Raw genomic sequence first — 19,871 nt, forward strand, 5'->3', positions numbered from 1 at the left:
CTGTGGATCAAACATGGCGATCATAAACGTTGATACTGTAAATTACATGAGTTTTCAAATATGGAAATGTGAGGTACATATTTAGACTTCCGGGTATGTGGTTTGCTTGTACGACATCAAAACTGTATTTATTATAACTTTATTATAGTCTCATCTTTCAGAACACAAACTTTTCTCGATTTACAGCATTTCCCTCACTGAGACTAAAACAAATGTGCAAAAGAATGCCAATTAGTGGGAGGGATGGGGGCATCTTGTCACGTGAGCTGCGAAGTGGAGAACCTGAGCTCTGACATGTACAGCATGTTACTGTACAACCACTGTGTTCCAATTTAGGTGCTTATCAATGACAAAAACGGTCATTTTCAAACCGTATACAGGATGACAGGGGCTGTGAGTGGAAAGTGTTACCAATAAATACCTCAGCATTTCAAAATCATGACAGAGGTTGATACTGAAGTTGTTATTGTGAAAGGGAATGTGCTCTCAATAACATTACTTTCTGTATTTAATTTTCTAATGAAAAGCAGAAGGGATGAAGACTGAAGATCTGGTTCTGGGTAGAGGCCTTTGCAGGTAGTCATTTGGGGAATTAGACTAGAGTGGGTACTCCAGATAGCGAGAGAGGAGGTCGTCAATCAGGTTATACTGACATTATACAGGAAGGGAAGGACTGAGATCAAGTCTAGAACTGGGACACTATGACTTTGGCCCAGCTACACCCCTCATCTCTCGCCGTGTTTTTCTCTCCCCATCTCTCGGTCTAGTCAGAGCAATTTGTCATCTATTCCTCTAGGATTTCTCCACAGTGAGACTATTTTAGTAGTTGTCACATTTCTGTGTCCTTTCCTGCCTGTGCTATCTGTTCTATCGTGGAAAAAGTTCACATGCTTCAGGAAAACATCATTTGCATTCTCCCTAAACTTCCCCAGAGCCGTTAACCATTCGTGACAGAGGAAAACAGAGTAAACCTATGGGACCTGGGGGTGGGAATGGGAGTTGGTATGGGGAAGGAAAGAGACTTCAAAGAAGCACTTTACATCAAATGGAAAAAAGGAGGTTAGGGGGCTTTTAACAGCAGGTCGGCCAGATGGAAGTGGTCGTGGTGGGACCAAGGCTTTTCCACTACCGCCTGTAAAAATAGGTGTTTGTCTGTCGGAGGCCAGGGAGGGTTAACAATGGCCAGCCTTAACTTTGCTCTGGGGCTCAGTGTTTTCAGACTCTGGACCACACTCAACACACAATTTACTGGGAAGTGTAGGAGATATACCTCATAGTGTGTGTGTGTGTGTGTGTGTGTGTGTGTGTGTGTGCGCGCGCATGGGTGCGTGTGCGTGTTTCCCACTTTGATTCCACAGTCACCACGAGTTGTAACCTGAAATCACACTTACAGTAATTTGCACTCTGTACACTAATACAAAGAAAGGCAGGAGGGGACACTCACACTTGCCCTTCAGGGGCATAGGTTGAGCCAGTTATAGAGAACTCATGGACAGCACAGCTGGAATCCTCCACCTTGTCCACCACAAACATCTGGAGAGAGAAAAGAGTTGGGATAGATAAAGCAGGTTAATGTAGGCTAGGATATCATCAAAGAGTATACATTAACTCTGTGCCAGGGTTTCCCAGAGTTCTGTACAGGGCCATAAGAGAGGTGAAGGACGTGCCCGCCCCTGGCCGCTAACGCAGAGGGAAACACACTCACGCACGCTCCCACACTCCCATTCAATTGTAGCACCACTCAACTAAGGGCTTTCCCAACACATAACGTCACACAGCAGTTTTTTTTCAGTCCTTTCTTTCCTTCTCTATTTTTCCAGCAGGCATTGGTTCCTGTGTTTACTGACCTTGGGACCAAACTATACCCTAAGCTACCAGTCTGTAATCCTGGCATACATAGCATAGATCACTAACCACACCATTAGTGGAAGGCTAAGACTTGGGGGGGAAAAAAACAGCGAGCGAGAATGAGAAAGCAAGTTGTTTCCCAGGTCAAACTTTGTTTTGATGTCTGTCTGTCCTTCCCTGTGATCAGACTACTGTGTTGCCCAGAGTTCTGCTTTGTCTGTGCTAATGTATTGATTTCCTGTGTAGAGAGCCCAGCCCAGAACAATTAGGGTTTGGCTATGCTGGCAGGTCTTTTAGGCTGGCAGCCCAGTGGTGAGGGTGGGGGTTCTACTGTAGCCTTGGATCTGCCCCTTCTCTCCTGTGTGTGTGTGTGTGTGTGTGTGTGTGTGTGTGTGTGTGTGTGTGTGTGTGTGTGTGTGTGTGTGTGTTACATGCATGCGATCTGGCCCTCTCCTCTCGCTCTTGTTCTGGCTGCAGCGGTGATAACAGGTGGAATGGATCTGATGTAGTTCATTTATGGGAGTGCATCGATTGGCTTGTCACAGGGGTCTGTTGTTCCAGTCACACTGGCTGGGACCACTGAGGAGGTTACAAACAGACACAGCCTTTGACTTTCCTCACATCAATATCTCTGTAATCACAGACTTGCCATCTGGACCTGACACAACCATAGTAACCATGGAGAGAAGGGAGGAGATTGGCTAAGGCGGTCAGGTCGCACACACACTAAGGAAAATACTCCCTCCTGTCCGGGCTTTACTCGACTTTAAAGTCAATTAAATCTGGACGATTAAAAATTAATGAAGCAGTTGTCCAACAAAAAAAAGAAAGTATTTTCCCTTCAGTACATCTGCTGCTATTGCTTCTAGAGGGTGTGTGTGTTCCGTTTATACCGAGATTAGTTTACAAAACACGTGAAATCTACTCCAGCTGAGAAGGTCTTTAACATTACAGATCAGTCATGTCTGGAAGTGCTCATTTAGACAACGGGAAGTCATACTCAGACCATTTCAAAATGAACAGTGACTAGCTAATAACATTGGTTATCTATCAATTTAAAAGACACTGCAAACGATGTATCCATCTAGTCAGTCTAGGGTCTAACCTGACTATGATGGCTAGCTCTATGCGGTGCTGGATGCCCAGGTGACATACAGGTTCTTTAGGATAGATCGAGCATCAAGAACAACAAACCTCCTCTGTCAGTAGTGAAAGCTTCTGTGGAAATCTACCTACCTTGGGCCTCCTCAGTCCTCATCCAACAGTAACGGAGTAACAAACTGAATAATGTGAATGAGAAAAATGACTAGACTGATAAATAGCCGCTGTGATTGCTGCCCCAGTGTGTCTGTGGCCCAGATCCTACACTGTTCTTTAGGAGATGATAGGAGCTGGATTCTGGGACTTAAATCTTTTTCCCACTGATCCTGGATATGTGACCTTGGAGCCCAGGAGACGATTGCAATAATTATTGGAAAGGGGGATACCTAGCCAGTTGCACAACTAAATGAATACCCACCCAAAATGCGTCTTCCACATTTAACCCAACCCCTCTGAATCTTAGAGGTGCAGAGGGCTGTCTTAATCGACGTCCACGTCATTGGTGCCCAGGGAGCAGTTGTTGTTGGGGTGTAACTGCCTTGCTCATTCGATCCAGCAACCTTTCGGTTACTGGCCCAACGCTCTTAACCGCTAGGCTACCTGCTGCCACTTATTGTGCATAGTCCCTGACAAGTAAGCTAATAACATAAAATACATGTCAAATCAAACTGTGTCATATGCGCCGAATACCACAAGTGTAGACCTTACCATGGAATGTTTACTTACAAGCCCTTAACCAACAGTGCAGTTCAAGAAGAGTTAAGAAAATAGTCAATGTGCTGGGGTACAGGTTACTGAGATAATGTTTTACCACATGGCCTATCAGGACTGCTATTAGCTTATTTGTAATAACTGCCATTTCAGTGTTTTGGTCATGTTGGTCACTGCATATTTCTCTCACTATCAGTGATGTGGTTTCCATGGAAACAAGGCACTACACGATTCATATGAACCAATGGTGCCTGTCTGTAGAAGTTGAAACTCTCCTCAATACAATTTGACTTGCCCTGTATTGTACTGTGTTGGCAGCAGTACCAAAGTGAGAGTGTCCCTGCTCTGTGTACTGGAAATGAAATGGTATGATGTCATAGAGGGTATTCACTCCTCTGTGTGTGACCGTGCCCTGGGATATCCCCTTGGCTGGGAAAGCAGGATATGACAGGGCTACGGGACACAGACGTTCTTATCAGAACCATATGGCACAGCTAGACCCAGCTTAAGGTCACGGACACACGCTTGCACACACACGGACAGGCAGACACGCACGGACAGGCAGGCAAGCACAGACACATGGACAGGCAGGCACACGCAGGCAGGCAGGCACACGCAGGCAGGCAGAAACACGCAGGCAGGCAGAAACACGCAGGCAGGCAGAAACACGCAGGCAGGCAGAAACACGCAGGCAGGCAGAAACACGCAGGCAGGCAGAAACACGCAGGCAGGCAGAAGCACGCAGGCAGGCAGAAGCACGCAGGCAGGCAGAAACACGCACGCAGGCAGAAACACGCACGCAGGCAGATGCACGCACGCAGGCAGATGCACGCAGGCAGATGCACGCAGGCAGATGCACGTATGCAGACAGGCAGGCAGACGCACGCACAGGCAGGCATGGAGACACGCACGCACGCAGGCAAGCGGGCAGACGCACGCACGCAAGCACGAAGACACGCACTGAAGCTGGCAGACGGGCACACACACTCAGGCAGGCAGGCAGGCACACTCAGGCAGGCACACTCAGGCAGGCACACTCAGGCAGGCACACACACACGCAGGCAGGCAGGCAGACACACGCAGGCAGGCAGGCACACACTCAGGCAGGCAGGCACACACACACACACTCAGGCACACAGGCAGGCAGGCACACACACAGGCAGGCAGGCACACACACAGGCAGGCAGGCACACACACACAGGCAGGCAGGCAGGCACACACACACACACTCAGGCAGGCAGGCAGGCACGCACACACACACTCAGGCAGGCACGCACGCACACACTCAGGCAGGCAGGCACGCACACACTCAGGCAGGCAGGCACGCACACACTCAGGCAGGCAGGCACGCACACACTCAGGCAGGCAGGCACGCACACACTCAGGCAGGCAGGCACGCACACACTCAGGCAGGCAGGCAGGCACGCACACACTCAGGCACGCACACACTCAGGCAGGCAGGCACGCACACACTCAGGCAGGCAGGCACGCACACACTCAGGCAGGCAGGCAGGCAGGCAGGCACGCACACACTCAGGCAGGCCGGCACGCACACACTCAGGCAGGCCGGCAGGCAGGCACACACACACTCAGGCAGGCAGGCAGGCACACACACACTCAGGCAGGGAGGCAGGCACACACACACACACACACTCAGGCAGGGAGGCAGGCACACACACACACACACACTCAGGCAGGGAGGCAGGCACACACACACACACACACTCAGGCAGGGAGGCAGGCACACACACACACACTCAGGCAGGGAGGCAGGCACACACACACTCAGGCAAGGAGGCAGGCACACACACACACACACACTCAGGCAGGGAGGCAGGCACACACACACTCAGGCAAGGAGGCAGGCACACACACACACACACTCAGGCAGGGAGGCAGGCACACACACACACACACACTCAGGCAGGGAGGCAGGCACACACACACACTCAGGCAGGGAGGCAGGCACACACACACACACACACACACTCAGGCAGGGAGGCAGGCACACACACACACACTCAGGCAGGGAGGCAGGCACACACACACTCAGGCAGGGAGGCAGGCACACACACACTCAGGCAGGGAGGCAGGCACACACACACTCAGGCAGGGAGGCAGGCACACACACACTCAGGCAGGGAGGCAGGCAGGCACACACACACTCAGGCAGGCAAGCAAGCACACACACGCAGGGAGGCAGGCACACACACACTCAGGCAGGGAGGCAGGCAGGCACACACACGCAGGGAGGCAGGCACACACACGCAGGCAGGCAGGGAGGCAGGCACACACACACTCAGGCAGGGAGGCAGGCACACACACACACACACTCAGGCAGGGAGGCAGGCACACACACACACACACTCAGGCAGGGAGGCAGGCACACACACACACACACACTCAGGCAGGCACACACACACACACACACTCAGGCAGGGAGGCAGGCACACACACACACACACTCAGGCAGGCACACACACTCAGGCAGGGAGGCAGGCACACACACACACTCAGGCAGGCAGGCACACACACACTCAGGCAGGCAGGCACACACACACTCAGGCAGGGAGGCAAGCACACACACGCACCACTCAGGCAGGCAGGCGCACCACTCAGGCAGGCAGGCGCACCACTCAGGCAGGCAGGTGCACCGCACCACTCAGGCAGGCACACACACTCAGGCAGGCAGGCAGGCAGGCACACACACTCAGGCAGGCAGGCAGGCAGGCAGGCACACACACTCAGGCAGGCAGGCAGGCACACACACACACTCAGGCAGGCAGGCAGGCACGCACACACACTCAGGCAGGCAGGCAGGCACGCACACACACACACACTCAGGCAGGCAGGCAGGCACGCACACACACACTCAGGCAGGCAGGCAGGCACGCACACACACACACACTCAGGCAGGCAGGCAGGCACATACACACACACACTCAGGCAGGCAGGCACACACACACACACACTCAGGCAGGCAGGCACACACACACACACACTCAGGCAGGCAGGCACACTCAGGCAGGCAGGCACACACACACACTCAGGCACACACACTCAGGCACACACACACACTCAGGCACACACACACACTCAGGCAGGCAGGCACACACACTCAGGCAGGCAGGCACACACACTCAGGCAGGCAGGCACACACACTCAGGCAGGCAGGCACACACACTCAGGCAGGCAGGCACACACACTCAGGCAGGCAGGCACACACACTCAGGCAGGCAGGCACACACACTCAGGCAGGCAGGCACACACACTCAGGCAGGCAGGCACACGCACTCAGGCAGGCACACGCAGGCAGGCAGGCACACGCAGGCAGGCAGGCACACGCAGGCAGGCAGGCACACGCAGGCAGGCAGGCAGGCAGGCAGGCAGGCAGGCAGGCACACACACACACACACAGGCAGGCAGTCAGACGCAGGCAGGCAGGCAAGCACACACGCAGGCAGGCAGGCAAGCAAGCACACACGCAGGCAGGCAGGCAAGCACACGCAGGCAGGCAAGCAAGCACACGCACACTGACACAGGCACACATAACTCACAAGCCAAGGAAAATGTAGAGTATGATACTTTATTATTTTTTTTAAAGTCAAACATATTGCAAATTAAAGCTCTACAAATCCACATCTGATCCTTGCTCCTGGACTGGCATCCTGGAAACCCTGAAATGCCCTTAAAGGTTCCATCATCACTCCAAAACAAAATGGAAAAACACCACTGACACAATGTTAGGACTGAGGAGAGAGTTCCTTTCATTTATTTTTGTTAACCTTGATTTATACAGGTTAGTCTCAGAGACAAAATCTATAATACAAGAGAGACCTGGGCTCAAAATGGCAGCAGTAAGTCAGGGACCACTTCCCCTGGCGTTTCCTATCAGGTAAATTCTATCACTCAAAACTATGATGGAAAAACAACACTGCACCACAGTGAAGACTGAGGAGGGAGAGCAGGTCTGTGTTTCCCTTAATCTCTCAGCTGCATTAAGCTAATATACCCTGGGCCCTGAGGGTAAATATTTACCAGAGAGAGCAGAGCAGTTGAGTCCCAAATGGCACCCTTCTCCCTTTATAGAGCACTACTTTTGACCAGAGACCATAGGTTTGGGAGTCAACCCAGGTCTCTTTCCAGCAGCCAGGTTCCTAGGTAGGCAAGGAGTGACCAGGGATAGCTGTTAGCTCAGCTCAGGGAGATTACCCAGTTCTGTTATACTTCCACAGGACAGTATGGAACTCCCCCTCTCCCTCTCTCCCTCTCTCTGATGCTGCTGATGGTTGGAACAATGTATACACATTACTGACTGGGGCAAGCGGTCAGTTTCTACTAGCCACGTCATCCCAGAGAGGGTAAGGGAGGAGGGAGAGAGAGCAAGAGATACAGAGAGAAAGAGCGAAAGAGGGGCAGAGAGCAGCATCCTTTCAGCAGGAAACACACCAGTTGTGCAACTCTCTAGAGCTTCTTATACACGCAGATGCACTGCATGCAGAAACACACACACACACACACACACACACACACACAGGAAAGGCAGCAGAGCAGCACGGAAGAGATAGCTCAAACCTCCTGAGAATATCATACAAATACAGTAAAACAGCAGGGACAAACAAATATAAATGCAATCACACACAGAAAAGTTTGGGCTCACTTAGAAATGTCCTTGTTTTTGAAAGAAAAGCACATTTTGTTCCATTTTAAAATAACATAAAAATGATCCGAAATGCAGTGTAGACATTGTTAATGTTGTAAATGACTATTGTAGCTTGAAACGGCCATTTTGAGTCTGTAATCGAACCCACAAATGCTGATGGTCCAGATACTCAACTAGTCTAAAGAAGGCCAGTTTTATTGCTTCTTTAATCAGAACAGTTTTCAGCTGTTCTAACATAATTGCAAAAGGGTTTTCCAATGATCAAATAGCCTTTTAAAATGATAAACTTGGATTAGCTAACACAACGTGCCATTGGAACACAAAAGTGATGTTGCTGATAATGAGCCTCTGTACGCCTATGTAGATATTCCATAAAAATCAGCCGTTTCCAGCTACAATAGTCATTTATAACATTAACAACGTCTACACTATTTCTGATCAATTTGTAGTTATTTTAAAAATGGACAAAAAAAAAAAGTGCTTTTCTTTCAAAAACAAGGACATTTCTACGTGACCCCAAACCTTTGAATGGTAGTGCATGTGTGAAGGGAACAGGCTACATCTCAGTCATCAAATTTGATATACACATACATAGACACACAATGCCCTTTGCACCCTCAGGTCTACACATAAAACACCAACGCCCACTGGTGACCTGGGTTGAGCTCTTAGTTTTCACATCAATAAGCAAATACAAATACATGGACTCCATGACAGACAGACAACACACACACAGAGAGAGCGAGGGTAGAGAGAGCGAGAGAGCCCAGGAAGCAACACGTCAAGTCCAGATAAAACTAGACTGCAGTTAAAACAAGCACCAGACTTTTTTATAGACCATGTTCTGGATGGCCTGTATGTAAAAGCACTGCCTGGCACACTTGCTGTACAGTACTGTAACTGAACAAACAGTTTGGCAAACACCCTTTAAGGTAGCCTAGGCAGCCGCTAGTGGATGCTAGATCTCCACTATCGTTTAGTCTTAATGTGCTCAGCTGGGAATACACTTGTGTCCTCCGGTGACCTCTTCCAACATAAATCATCATCCATTCAGGCTGCAAAGGCATCGGTTCCTCCTTAACTAGCTTTAATGGCGTGCCTCCAAAAAAGAAACGGAATATATGCTATGCATACAGTCTTAAAATACCACCATTTCAGGATGTTGCACACTGCGTTTAGCCAATCAGGTTGCAACAGTGTTGTTTACCCCTGGCTGAACGCGGGGCACATCATCAGGAAGTAGCATCTAGCATGGTGGTGGGAAATTGTGTTTTATTATGACAGTATGCATCTTGCATCCTGTGTTTTCTGCAGTGGCTAGTTAACCCTATCAGTCCCAAGACCCTAGCAAAAATCTGCTTTCCATGTATCTGACTTTCCTTTATCTGCATGTCCAGCCCTTATATTTAGCCTCACAATTAAAGTATTTTACAATTTCCTTTTCAGGACAACCACGGCTACAAATAGAACACAAAACAATGACAAATAGTTGCATTCATGAATTATTGACAAATGGCAATAATTTTATTTTTAAATGGTCCACCAAAGCAAAAACCTGATAAAAATGATTTTATATGAATGCTATAAGTTGTTTGCTCAGTGGGAAATGAATATCCAACTAGTCAGTGACAACTGTGTGGAGTGTGTGTCAGCAACTGTTTGAGCTTATTACAGTATTAGACACTATGTCCTGGGATATCCTATGATCTTCTAACGACTCTTGTAGCTAGCAAAACATGTGCATGCTCGTTAGTCTCAGCTTTTTATGGATAGCTTTTACATTTTTTTGTAGTTCAAAACATTCGGACTCAGTTTTGTGTAAAAAGACACATCCCCGGGCCCCTTCAGGATCCCGCCCTTGTCTCACAAACACGCACTAGCTCAGCCCCCGTTAATCATGTTTTATGTATGAACCAATCACTGGGGGAAACGAGTGTATTACCAGCTGAGCATATTAAGCCTAGAAGATCGTGGAGCTCTAGCACCCACTAGCAGCTGCCTAGGCTACCTTAAAGGGAACAGGCTTCATCTCAGTCATCAAATTTGATTAAAATATTGACTTAAAGGCAACTTTCATATTCCAATTGGCGAATAATATGACCACTGGCCAGCATGTACAATTTAGAGGTACAACAAATGTGAAATGCAGTTTGATCTTTCTCATAGGTGAGAGGTCAGGTGTGAGGCTAAGAGGAGTTAACTGTGGTTAGGCGGTGTGTGTGTGTACGCTGGGTGGGGTGTGAGCCAGATCCTGCTCCAGAGGCTAAATGGAAGCCAAGACAAACAGTGGCCCTGGCATTTCCTCTGTGGTAGAGCAGAGCAGGCACACACCCACCCACCCGACAAAGGTGTGGAGAGGAACGGGATGGGCTGCGGGATTCCACAAGAGTGACAATATGGGTGCGTGTCTCTGAACCCTGTGCTTGCACCGTGTGTGTAGCCTATTTTTCTGTACATGAAGGTCTCTAATGGTTATTTAGCAGCTGCAGGTTTGACATTTGAAAACATATCTGTGCTTGGAGCCTCCTGCCTGCTGGCTGTCTGTGCCAGCCTCTCTCAGGGTCAGTGAGAGGGCCATGTAGTACTGTGGCCTACAGTACAGGGTGCCGTTTGGTCCTGCCAGCCTGCATGCCTGCCCTGTCTAGGCTAGCTACACCAGCTCTCAAATGGCTGGCTGACGGTAAACATTACAACACCGTAGGGATTTTCCATCACTACTAACCCCACCTGTCCCTCATCCAAAACCTGTGTGTGCGCACATGCGCGCCTGCGTGTCCAAACCCAACACTAACAGTATTTCACTGGAAAGAACACGGATGTGCTTTTGCGATTAGGTTGTTCATGAGTTTGGCTAATCTTAACACAGAATATAATCTGACTGAAGGCTTCTCAGTATGAAGGAAGTGTCAATCATTTATAAAGATAGAGGTAGATTACAATGCTTTGGTTTTTCTCTGAACTCGATGAAACTAAATATACTGGGCTGGTACAACGACAAAACATCCTCTACAACTGCAGGTAGCCTAGTGGTTAGATAAGTGGGCCTGCAACCAAAAGGTTGTCGGGTAGTATCCCAAGATCAATGGGGGGAAAAGTATGGGTATCCTATGTGTCATCTCCTGCCTTTGTGCCCTTAAAAACGTGTTTTTCTTTACAAGAAGCTTTATCACAGCGCATGTGAACAGCTGTCAATCGCACTACTATTACAGTCGCACATCAAACCATTCACTCTAAATATCACTTGAAAGTTTTCCCCAGACTCACCCTGCAGACAGACATCTGGTTAGTGGTGAGGGTGCCAGTCTTGTCCGAGCAGATGACAGAGGTGCAGCCCAGGGTCTCCACAGAGGGCAGGCTGCGGACGATGGCATTCTTTTTGGCCATGCGTCGGGTCCCCAGCGCCAGGCAGGTGGTGATAACAGCGGGCAGACCTGAGAGAGAGAGGCAGGATTGGATAGAGTGGAATGGACCGATACAGTACAATAACATTGACAGTAGTGGTGCACGGGTCAGCTGTTTGTTCACCAGCAGTCGCCCGCAATTGCTAATAACCCATCCGCAACATGACAGTGAAAATCTGAGACCCGCATCAGACTCTAACCTGCAAATATAGAAAATGCACTGTAGGCTAGTCAGAGATGGCATAACGATTTTTTGACACGAGGTTCAGGATTTTTTGGTGCCTAATTTAGATATGTTTCTGCTTATAATTTCTGACATTATGGTAGGCTATTAGTTATTGAACTTAATAATTAGATACGGGAAGCTTCTCTGTCATTATATGTTGCCCTAGAAGACTAAATAAACCCTTGCTCACCAGAATAATAACATAAATGATTGAAGCATTCATTCTATCTAGTTGACATCCTCATCCTGGGAGAAAATTCTATAATGCAAAATGTAAAAAATTACATCAATTTGACCGGTAGTAAGGAAATAGAAAGCTGTGAAAACAACCCAACATGTTTCTGATAATATTTCATTTCAGCCTGGATGCATATTTTATGTGGTTGAAAAGATAGTACCTCTACAGACGGTCCCTAACTGTGCATTGTTCCTCCATTCCTGTTCCCGAATCAAAATGTACATTTGGTGCATCATTTTACTGCAAGAAATGCTTAATACTGCAGGAGTTATTATTAAGGCTATGTGAGAGGTTATAGACCAGTGTCCAGATTTCAGTTTCCATTTAACCCATCTGAACACCGGGCTACAGTTCCCTTGACGTGCCATAGGCCTATTTGAAGTTCCCGTCTTGTCACTGTCGAATTTGTATAGCACCTCACAATCCCACATAACATAGAGACACTGCAATGAGCCTCTTTTAGCACTTCAAATCTTTCCCAAAAATGACTTTTCTGGCCCTCTTTTTTTTCAACTACCCATTTCGCAGTTTTTCTTTTATTGAATTAAACTTGAACATTGTCCTTTTTGCCTCAGTCGATCTACACTACATTACCAAAAGTATGGCAACACCCGCTCGAACATCTTATTCCAAAATCATGGGCATAAACATGGAGTTGGTCCCCCCTTTGCTGATATAACAACCTCCACTCTACTGGGAAGGCGTTCCACTAGATGTGGAAACATTGCTGCGGGGACTTGTTCCATTCAGCCACAACAGCATTAGTGAGGCCTGGCTCGCAGTCCGCGTTCCAATTCATCCTAAAGGTGTTCGATGGGGTTGAGGTCAGGGCTCTGTGCAGGCCAGTCAAGTTCTTCCACACCAATCTTGACAAACCATTTCTGTATGGACCTCGCTTTGTGCACGGGGGCATTGTAATGCTGAAACAGGAAAGGGCTTTGCCCAAACTGTTGCCACAAAGTTGGAAGCACAGAATCATCTAGAATGTCATTTTCGCTGTAGCGTTAACATTTCCCTTCACTGGAACTAAGGGGCCTAGCCCGGACCATGAAAAACAGCCCCAGACCACTATTGATTTTAGGATTGTGTGCGGTTGCTCGGCCATAGTAACCCATTTCATGAAGCTCCCGATGAACAGTTATTGTGCTGACATTGCTTCCAGAGGGAGTTTGGAACTTGGTAGTGAGTTTTCCAACCGAGGATAGATGATTTTTACACGCTTCAGCGGTCCCGTTCTGTGAGCTTGTGTGGCCTACCACTTTGTGGCAGAGCCGTAGTTGCTCCTAGATGTTTCCACTTCACAATAAAAGCACTTACAGTTGACCGGGGCAGCTCTAGCAGGGCAGACATTTGACAAACTGTCTTGTTGGAAAGGTGGCATCCTATGACGGTGTCACATTGGCCTTACTGAAGAGCTCAGTGACTTTCATTCTACAGACAATGTTTGTCACTGGAGATTGCATGGTTGTGTCCTCAATTTTATACACCTGTCAGCAACGGGTGTGGCTGAAATAGCCGAATCCACTCATTTGAAGGGGTGTCCACATACTTTTGCATATACAGTGCTTTTGGAAAGAATTCAGGCCTTTACTTTTACCACATTGTTAGGTTACAGCATTATTCTAAAATTGATTGTTTTTTTCCCCCCTCATCAACACACACACACACACACACACACACACACACAATCACATAATGACAAAGCAAAAACAGATTTTTTGAAACTTTAGAATATGTATTAAAATAATTTAATACACTTACATAAGTATTCAGACCCTTTACTCCGTACTTTGTTGAAGCACCTTTGGCAGCGATTACAGCCTCTGGACTTCTTGGATATGACGCTACTAGCTTGTATTTGGGGAGTTCCTCCCATTCTTGTCTGCAGATCCTATCAAGCTCTGTCGGGTTGGATGTGGAGAGCAGGTTTTCATCAAGGATCTCTGTACTTTGCGCCGGTCATCTTTGCCTCGATCCCGACTAGTCTCAGCTGAAAAACTTCCCCACAGGATGATGCTGCCACCAGCATGCTTCACCGTAGGGATGGTGCCAGGTTTCCTCCAGACGTGACGCTTGGCATTCAGGCCAAATTTTTGTTTCATCAGACCAGAAAAAAATATGTTTCTCATGGTCTGAGAATCTTTAGGTGTCTTTTGGCAAACTCCAAGCGGGCTGTCATGTGCCTTTTACTGAGGAGTGGCTTCCATCTGGCCACTCTACCATAAAGGCCTGATTGGTGGAGTGCTGCAGAGGTGGTTGTCCATAGGAATTCTCGAGCTCTGTCAGAATGACCATCGGGTTCTTGGTCACCTCCCTGACCAAGGCCCTTCTTCACTGATTGCTCAGTTTGGCCAGGTGGCCAGCTCTAGAAAGAGTCTTGGTGGTTCCAAACTTCTTCCATTTAAGAATGATGGAGGTCACTGTGTTCTTGGGGACCTTCAATGCTGCAGATATGTTTTGGTACCATTCCCCAGATGTGCCTCGACACAATCATGTCTCTGAGCTCTACAGAGAATTCCTTCGACCTCATGGCTTGGTTTTTGCTCCGACATGCACGGTCAACGGTGGGACCTTATATAGACAGGACCCCCATGAATCGGGTGTGTGCCTTTCTAAATCATGTCCAATCAATTGAATGTACCACAGGTGGACTCCAATAAAGTTGTGGAAACATCAAGGATGATCAACGGAAACAGGATGCACCTGAGCTCAATTTCAAGTCTCATAGCAAAGGGTCTTACAGTACCAGTCAAAAGTTTGGACACACCTACTCATTCAAGGGTTTTTCTTTATTTTTACTATATTGTAGCATAATAGCGAAGACATCAAAACTATGAAACAACATATGGAATCACGTAGTAACCAACAACAACAAAAAGTGTTAAATAAATAGATATTTTATATTTGAGATTCTTCAAAGTAGCCACCCATTGACTTGATGACAGCTTTGCACACTCTTGCCATTCTCTCAACCAGCTTCACCTGGAATTATTTTCCAACAGTCTTGAAGGAGTCCCCACATATGCTGAGCACTTGTTTGCTGCTTTTCCTTCACTCTGCAGTCCAACTCATCCCAAACCATCTCAATTGGGTTGAGGTCGGGTGATTGTGGAGGCCAGGTCATCTGATGCAGCACTCCACCACTCTCCTTGGACAAATAGCTCTTACACAGCCTGGAGTTGTGTTGGGTCATTGTCCTGTTGAAAATCAAAATTATAGTCCCACTAAGCCCAAACCAGATGGGCTGGCATATCACTGCAGAATGCTGTGGTAGCCATGCTGGTTAAGTGTGTCTTGAATTCTAAATCACTGTGTCACCATCACACCTCCATGCTACACGGTGGGAACCACACATGCGGAGATCATCCATTCACCTACTCTGCGTCTCACAAAGACACGCCGGTTGAAACCAAAAATCTCACATTTGGACTCATCAGACCAAAAGGACAGATGTCCACCGGTCTAATGTCCATTGCTCGTGTTTCTCGGCCCAACCACTCCTTTAGTAGTGGTTTCTTTCCAGCAATTCAATCGAAGGCCTGATTCACGCAGTCTCCTCTGAACAGTTGATGTTGAGATGTGTTTGTTACTTGAACTATGAAGCATTTATTTGGGCTGCAATTTCTGAGCCTGGTAACTAATGTAACTCTGGGTCTTCCTTTCCTGTGGCGGTCGTCATGAGACAGTTTCATCATAGCGCTCGATGGTTTTTGCGACTGCACTTGAAGAAACTTTCAAAGTTCTTGAAATTTTCCTCATTGACTGACCTTCATGTCTTAAAGTAATGGACTGTATTTTCTCTTTGCTTATTTGAGCTGAGCTCTTCAGTAAGGCCGAGTAAAAAATAAGTTACATTTTTTATTATGGGGTATTGTGTGTAGATTGCTGAGGAATTGTTTTTATTTAATCCATTTTCAAATAAGGCTGTAATGTAACAAAATGTGGAAAAAGGGGTTTGAATACTTTGATGGCACTGTATAGTGTAGCTTAACATTTTCTGCACGTTACCAAAAAAGCGTTTGGTGATTGGTGTGTACGCAAATGGAGCATGTAAAGTTGGGCCCTAAAGCTTAGGCTTACGAACTAATGACATAACCTAAAAATAACAAAAGAATCATCTTAATGTAGACTATAAATATAAATTGTACAACAATTATACATTTACAGATTTTTTGTAAGCATTGTTCTCTTTATTCAATTCACGCATCACTAATGGACAGCATAGGATAATTCAGAAAAAAAGAGAGGGGGGGTTCGAGAGAGAGGCAGAGGGAAGGAAATAAGCTGTTTTCACATACCCTCAGGGATGGCGGCCACAGCCAGGGCCACAGCGATCTTAAAGTAGTAGATGGCCCCCCGCATCCAGGAACCCCCATGAACCGGGTCCCCAAAATGCCCGATGTTAATGACCCAGACGGCCACGCAGATCAGGGAGATGACCTTCAAGTTCAAAATAATGTATGTTTTTTGGTGAAAATTGACATTTGTCTTGGGACTTCAAGTCACATGGCTCATACACATCACAGCAAACAGACAGAAAACGTATAGATATGATAGCGCAATAAATTAATACAACAATCATGGTAAAACCCACCTTGGAGAGCTGCTCTCCAAACTCATCCAGTTTCTGCTGCAGAGGAGTCTTCTCCTGCTCCGTGGCAGCCATCTGGTTCCGGATTTTACCGATCTCCGTGGACACGCCGGTGGAGACCACGATGCCGATGGCTCGCCCCGCAGCAATGTTAGTGCCCTGAGAAGGAAGAGGAGGTTAGCACAGAGTTAATATGGTGATAGAGTACACACTGATATCAAACCATGCATACTGCATCCATATGGGACCACTACTTGCAACTAACTCCTTCAGGTACGCAGATTATCTGCTGAACACATCTAAAGAAATGATGCATAGAGAACCGAGCTGAAACCCCACACACACCTAATTCAAAAGGGAGATGGAAGTCAGAATTCCTGATATGGCTGATGAATGCAGCAGAGAGAGATAGTGTGCGTGTGAGAAAGAGTAGAGTTGGCTCCAAACAGGAAGTATAGTACTTACGGAAAACAGCATATTCTTCTTGTCTTGATTGACAGCTCTGGGGTCAGGGACGGGGTCGGTGTGTTTGATAACAGACACAGACTCGCCTGCAGAGACAGATTAATACACGCTGTTACACAAGATCCTACAAGCCATTAACAGTAAGATGTTACACAGGTTTTAGAACATTGTATTTAATCGTAAGAGGAACACCTAGGCCAGAGGTTTAATCTTATTCTGTATTTTTTGACAATGTTCTCGACTGCTTTAAAAGTCTATTCTACTCGGCCCATCACATTTGTAGCATGCTTTGGAATCTCACAAGATGCAGCAAGTCAGTCAGCCGTCCTGCCAGCCAGCCAGCCAGCTAGCCAGCCAGCCAACCAGTCAGTCAGTGTCACGCCCTGACCTAAGAGAGCTGTTTTTTCTCTGTTTAGTTAGGTCAGGGTGTGATAGGGGGTGGGCATTCTATATTTGTGTTTCTATGTTTTGGCCGGGTATGGTTTCCAATCAGAGGCAGCTCTCTATCGTTGTCTCTGATTGGAAGCCATACTTAAGCAGCCTTTTCCCACTTGGTTTTCGTGGGTAGTTGTTTTCTGTTTCGTGTATGTAACCTGACAGAACTGTTGGCTGTCGTTTTGTTTGTCTAAGTGTTTCATTTTCATTAAATCTAATTATGAGCACTCAACACGCTGCGCCTTGGTCCCCTCTATACGACGCCCGTTACATTCAGTTCGTTTGGTTTATATGGATCCCCATTAGCTTTTGCCGAAGCAGCAGCTATTCTTCCTGGGGTCCACACAAAAACATAAAAAACAGGACAAGTAACGAAATGCTGACAGCCAGCCAGCCAGTATGTAGCCTACCTGTGAGAATAGACTGGTCCACTCTAAGGGTGGTAGACTTGATGGAGGTGATCCTGATGTCAGCAGGGACCTTGTCACCAACTAGACAACAACAATACAGGCTGGGTTTAGAAGAGAAGACAGTTAAACAAATCTAAGTCATTGAATGAAAGCATTAGGTTAACATTCTACAGAGGGAGAAAGCAGAAGCGAGGGGGAGGAAGAGAGACAAAGTTGAGTGAAGAGGGGGAGGAAGAAAGAGAAAGAAAGCAAAAGGTGTGTTTGATTTTAAATGACTATATCTCTGCTCTCTGTAGTGACCTGGGAAGTGAGTCTGGCGGGCCAGGAGATGTAATGACAAAGGAAACGAGAAGACAGCGGCCTAGCTGTCCCCAGGTGACCACTCAATTTCAACCTATCGAATCGCAGCATTCACACAAAGCCACAAGCAAAAAAATTTGAGCCCTGGCTTAGCCTCACAAGTCAACAATCAACCAACAGCAGGCACCAACACAGATCGAGTCACAACGCATTCCCAGCAAATTGATTCCACACTCACCCTTGGCATCAGAGAAATCTTTTAGTTCCCATATCACAGCGCGATAAAGCCAGATACAAGCAGCTTGGATTAATGCATGTGATGTCTTTAATCTGTTTTCCTCTCTTTGGCTGTTGTATATTAAAAGTCATATTTCAGGACAGGGTGTTTAGTTGTCATGGGCCTGTGGCACCTAACGTCTTTTGAGCCATGCACATTGCTTCCACTGCACACTTTTGTTATAGCTTCACAAACAGCGTTGGGGCTTTTTGTGGGTTGCACCGGGACAGTTATGCTGGAACTGCTTTAACTAAGCTCCAGAAATGGAGTAAAATAATAATACTAAGATATTGTGACCATACTTTTTTTTTTTTATGTAGTCCTGTGTGGCTCAGTTGGTAGAGCATGGTGTTTGCAACGCCAGGGTTGTGGGTTCGATTCCCACGGGGGACCAGTATGGGGGGAAAAAAAAAAATGAAATGTATGCATTCACTACTGTAAGTCGCTCTGGATAAGAGCGTCTGCTAAATGACTAAAATGTAAATACTTGCGAACAAAAGCAACCATTTAATTGTAAAAGTTTCTCAGGCTCAGCGCATCAGCCAATTAAAATTGTCAATTTACTTGCACGCGACAGAACGTTCAAATTGTAGCTGGGCCCATCAGATAAAATGGCACACGTTAGCCCTATGCTAACCTCACCAGGTGGCAGTGATTATATCGTTCAACAAGTTCTGCATCAGCCAATTAAAATAGTCAACGTAGTTCCAACACTTGTTCATGGAAGCGTCCTTGACATAGTTCAGTCAAACAGCACATTCTGATCATCAAAGCAGCCATCATGTATATTTGACTGACCCCCCCCCCCCCATAATTTTGATTTAGTAGTACTGTGTTAGTTGAAAAGAGAAGCCTACAGCAAACCACTTGAAAATTAAGAATTAATTTAATAAGGAGCTACATCTTTCAGCCTTGCACAAACACACTGCTATTGCCTAATAATTATATTGAATAGGCTATATTACATGGAGGTGTACACCTAAATGTAGGTTTATAACCATTTTTATAATCTGTTTCATCGAGGAGGATGAGAATTAAAGTGTACGGTAGGATTATTGGGTCTACTCTCACCATCATCCTACAGACGACAGTATTGCAGTTATTTTATGGCATTGTTGAATATTCGTTTCTGATTGGCTTGAAGGGCATTCATCATTTCCCTATAACGCACGGTATAGTCCATCCTTACATGTTCTATGTTTGAG

General features: G+C 46.9%; 1 protein-coding gene across 2 annotated transcripts in view; it reads right to left on the bottom strand.

Annotated features, from left to right (window-relative positions):
• LOC115148446 (sarcoplasmic/endoplasmic reticulum calcium ATPase 1) overlaps positions 1 to 19,871 on the bottom strand; it is an 80,209-nt gene that overhangs the window by 26,429 nt on the left and 33,909 nt on the right. For both annotated transcript variants that reach the window (XM_029690339.1, XM_029690338.1), the window contains exons 6-11: positions 18,090 to 18,170; positions 17,245 to 17,330; positions 16,783 to 16,938; positions 16,487 to 16,628; positions 11,588 to 11,754; positions 1,445 to 1,533 (exon numbers count right to left, since the gene is read on the bottom strand). In XM_029690339.1, the coding sequence (XP_029546199.1) occupies positions 1,445 to 1,533; positions 11,588 to 11,754; positions 16,487 to 16,628; positions 16,783 to 16,938; positions 17,245 to 17,330; positions 18,090 to 18,170 (721 nt within the window). The remainder of the gene's footprint in view (positions 1 to 1,444; positions 1,534 to 11,587; positions 11,755 to 16,486; positions 16,629 to 16,782; positions 16,939 to 17,244; positions 17,331 to 18,089; positions 18,171 to 19,871) is intronic.

Source organism: Salmo trutta, chromosome 15 (assembly GCF_901001165.1).
Source record: "Salmo trutta chromosome 15, fSalTru1.1, whole genome shotgun sequence".
NCBI lineage: Eukaryota > Metazoa > Chordata > Actinopteri > Salmoniformes > Salmonidae > Salmo > Salmo trutta.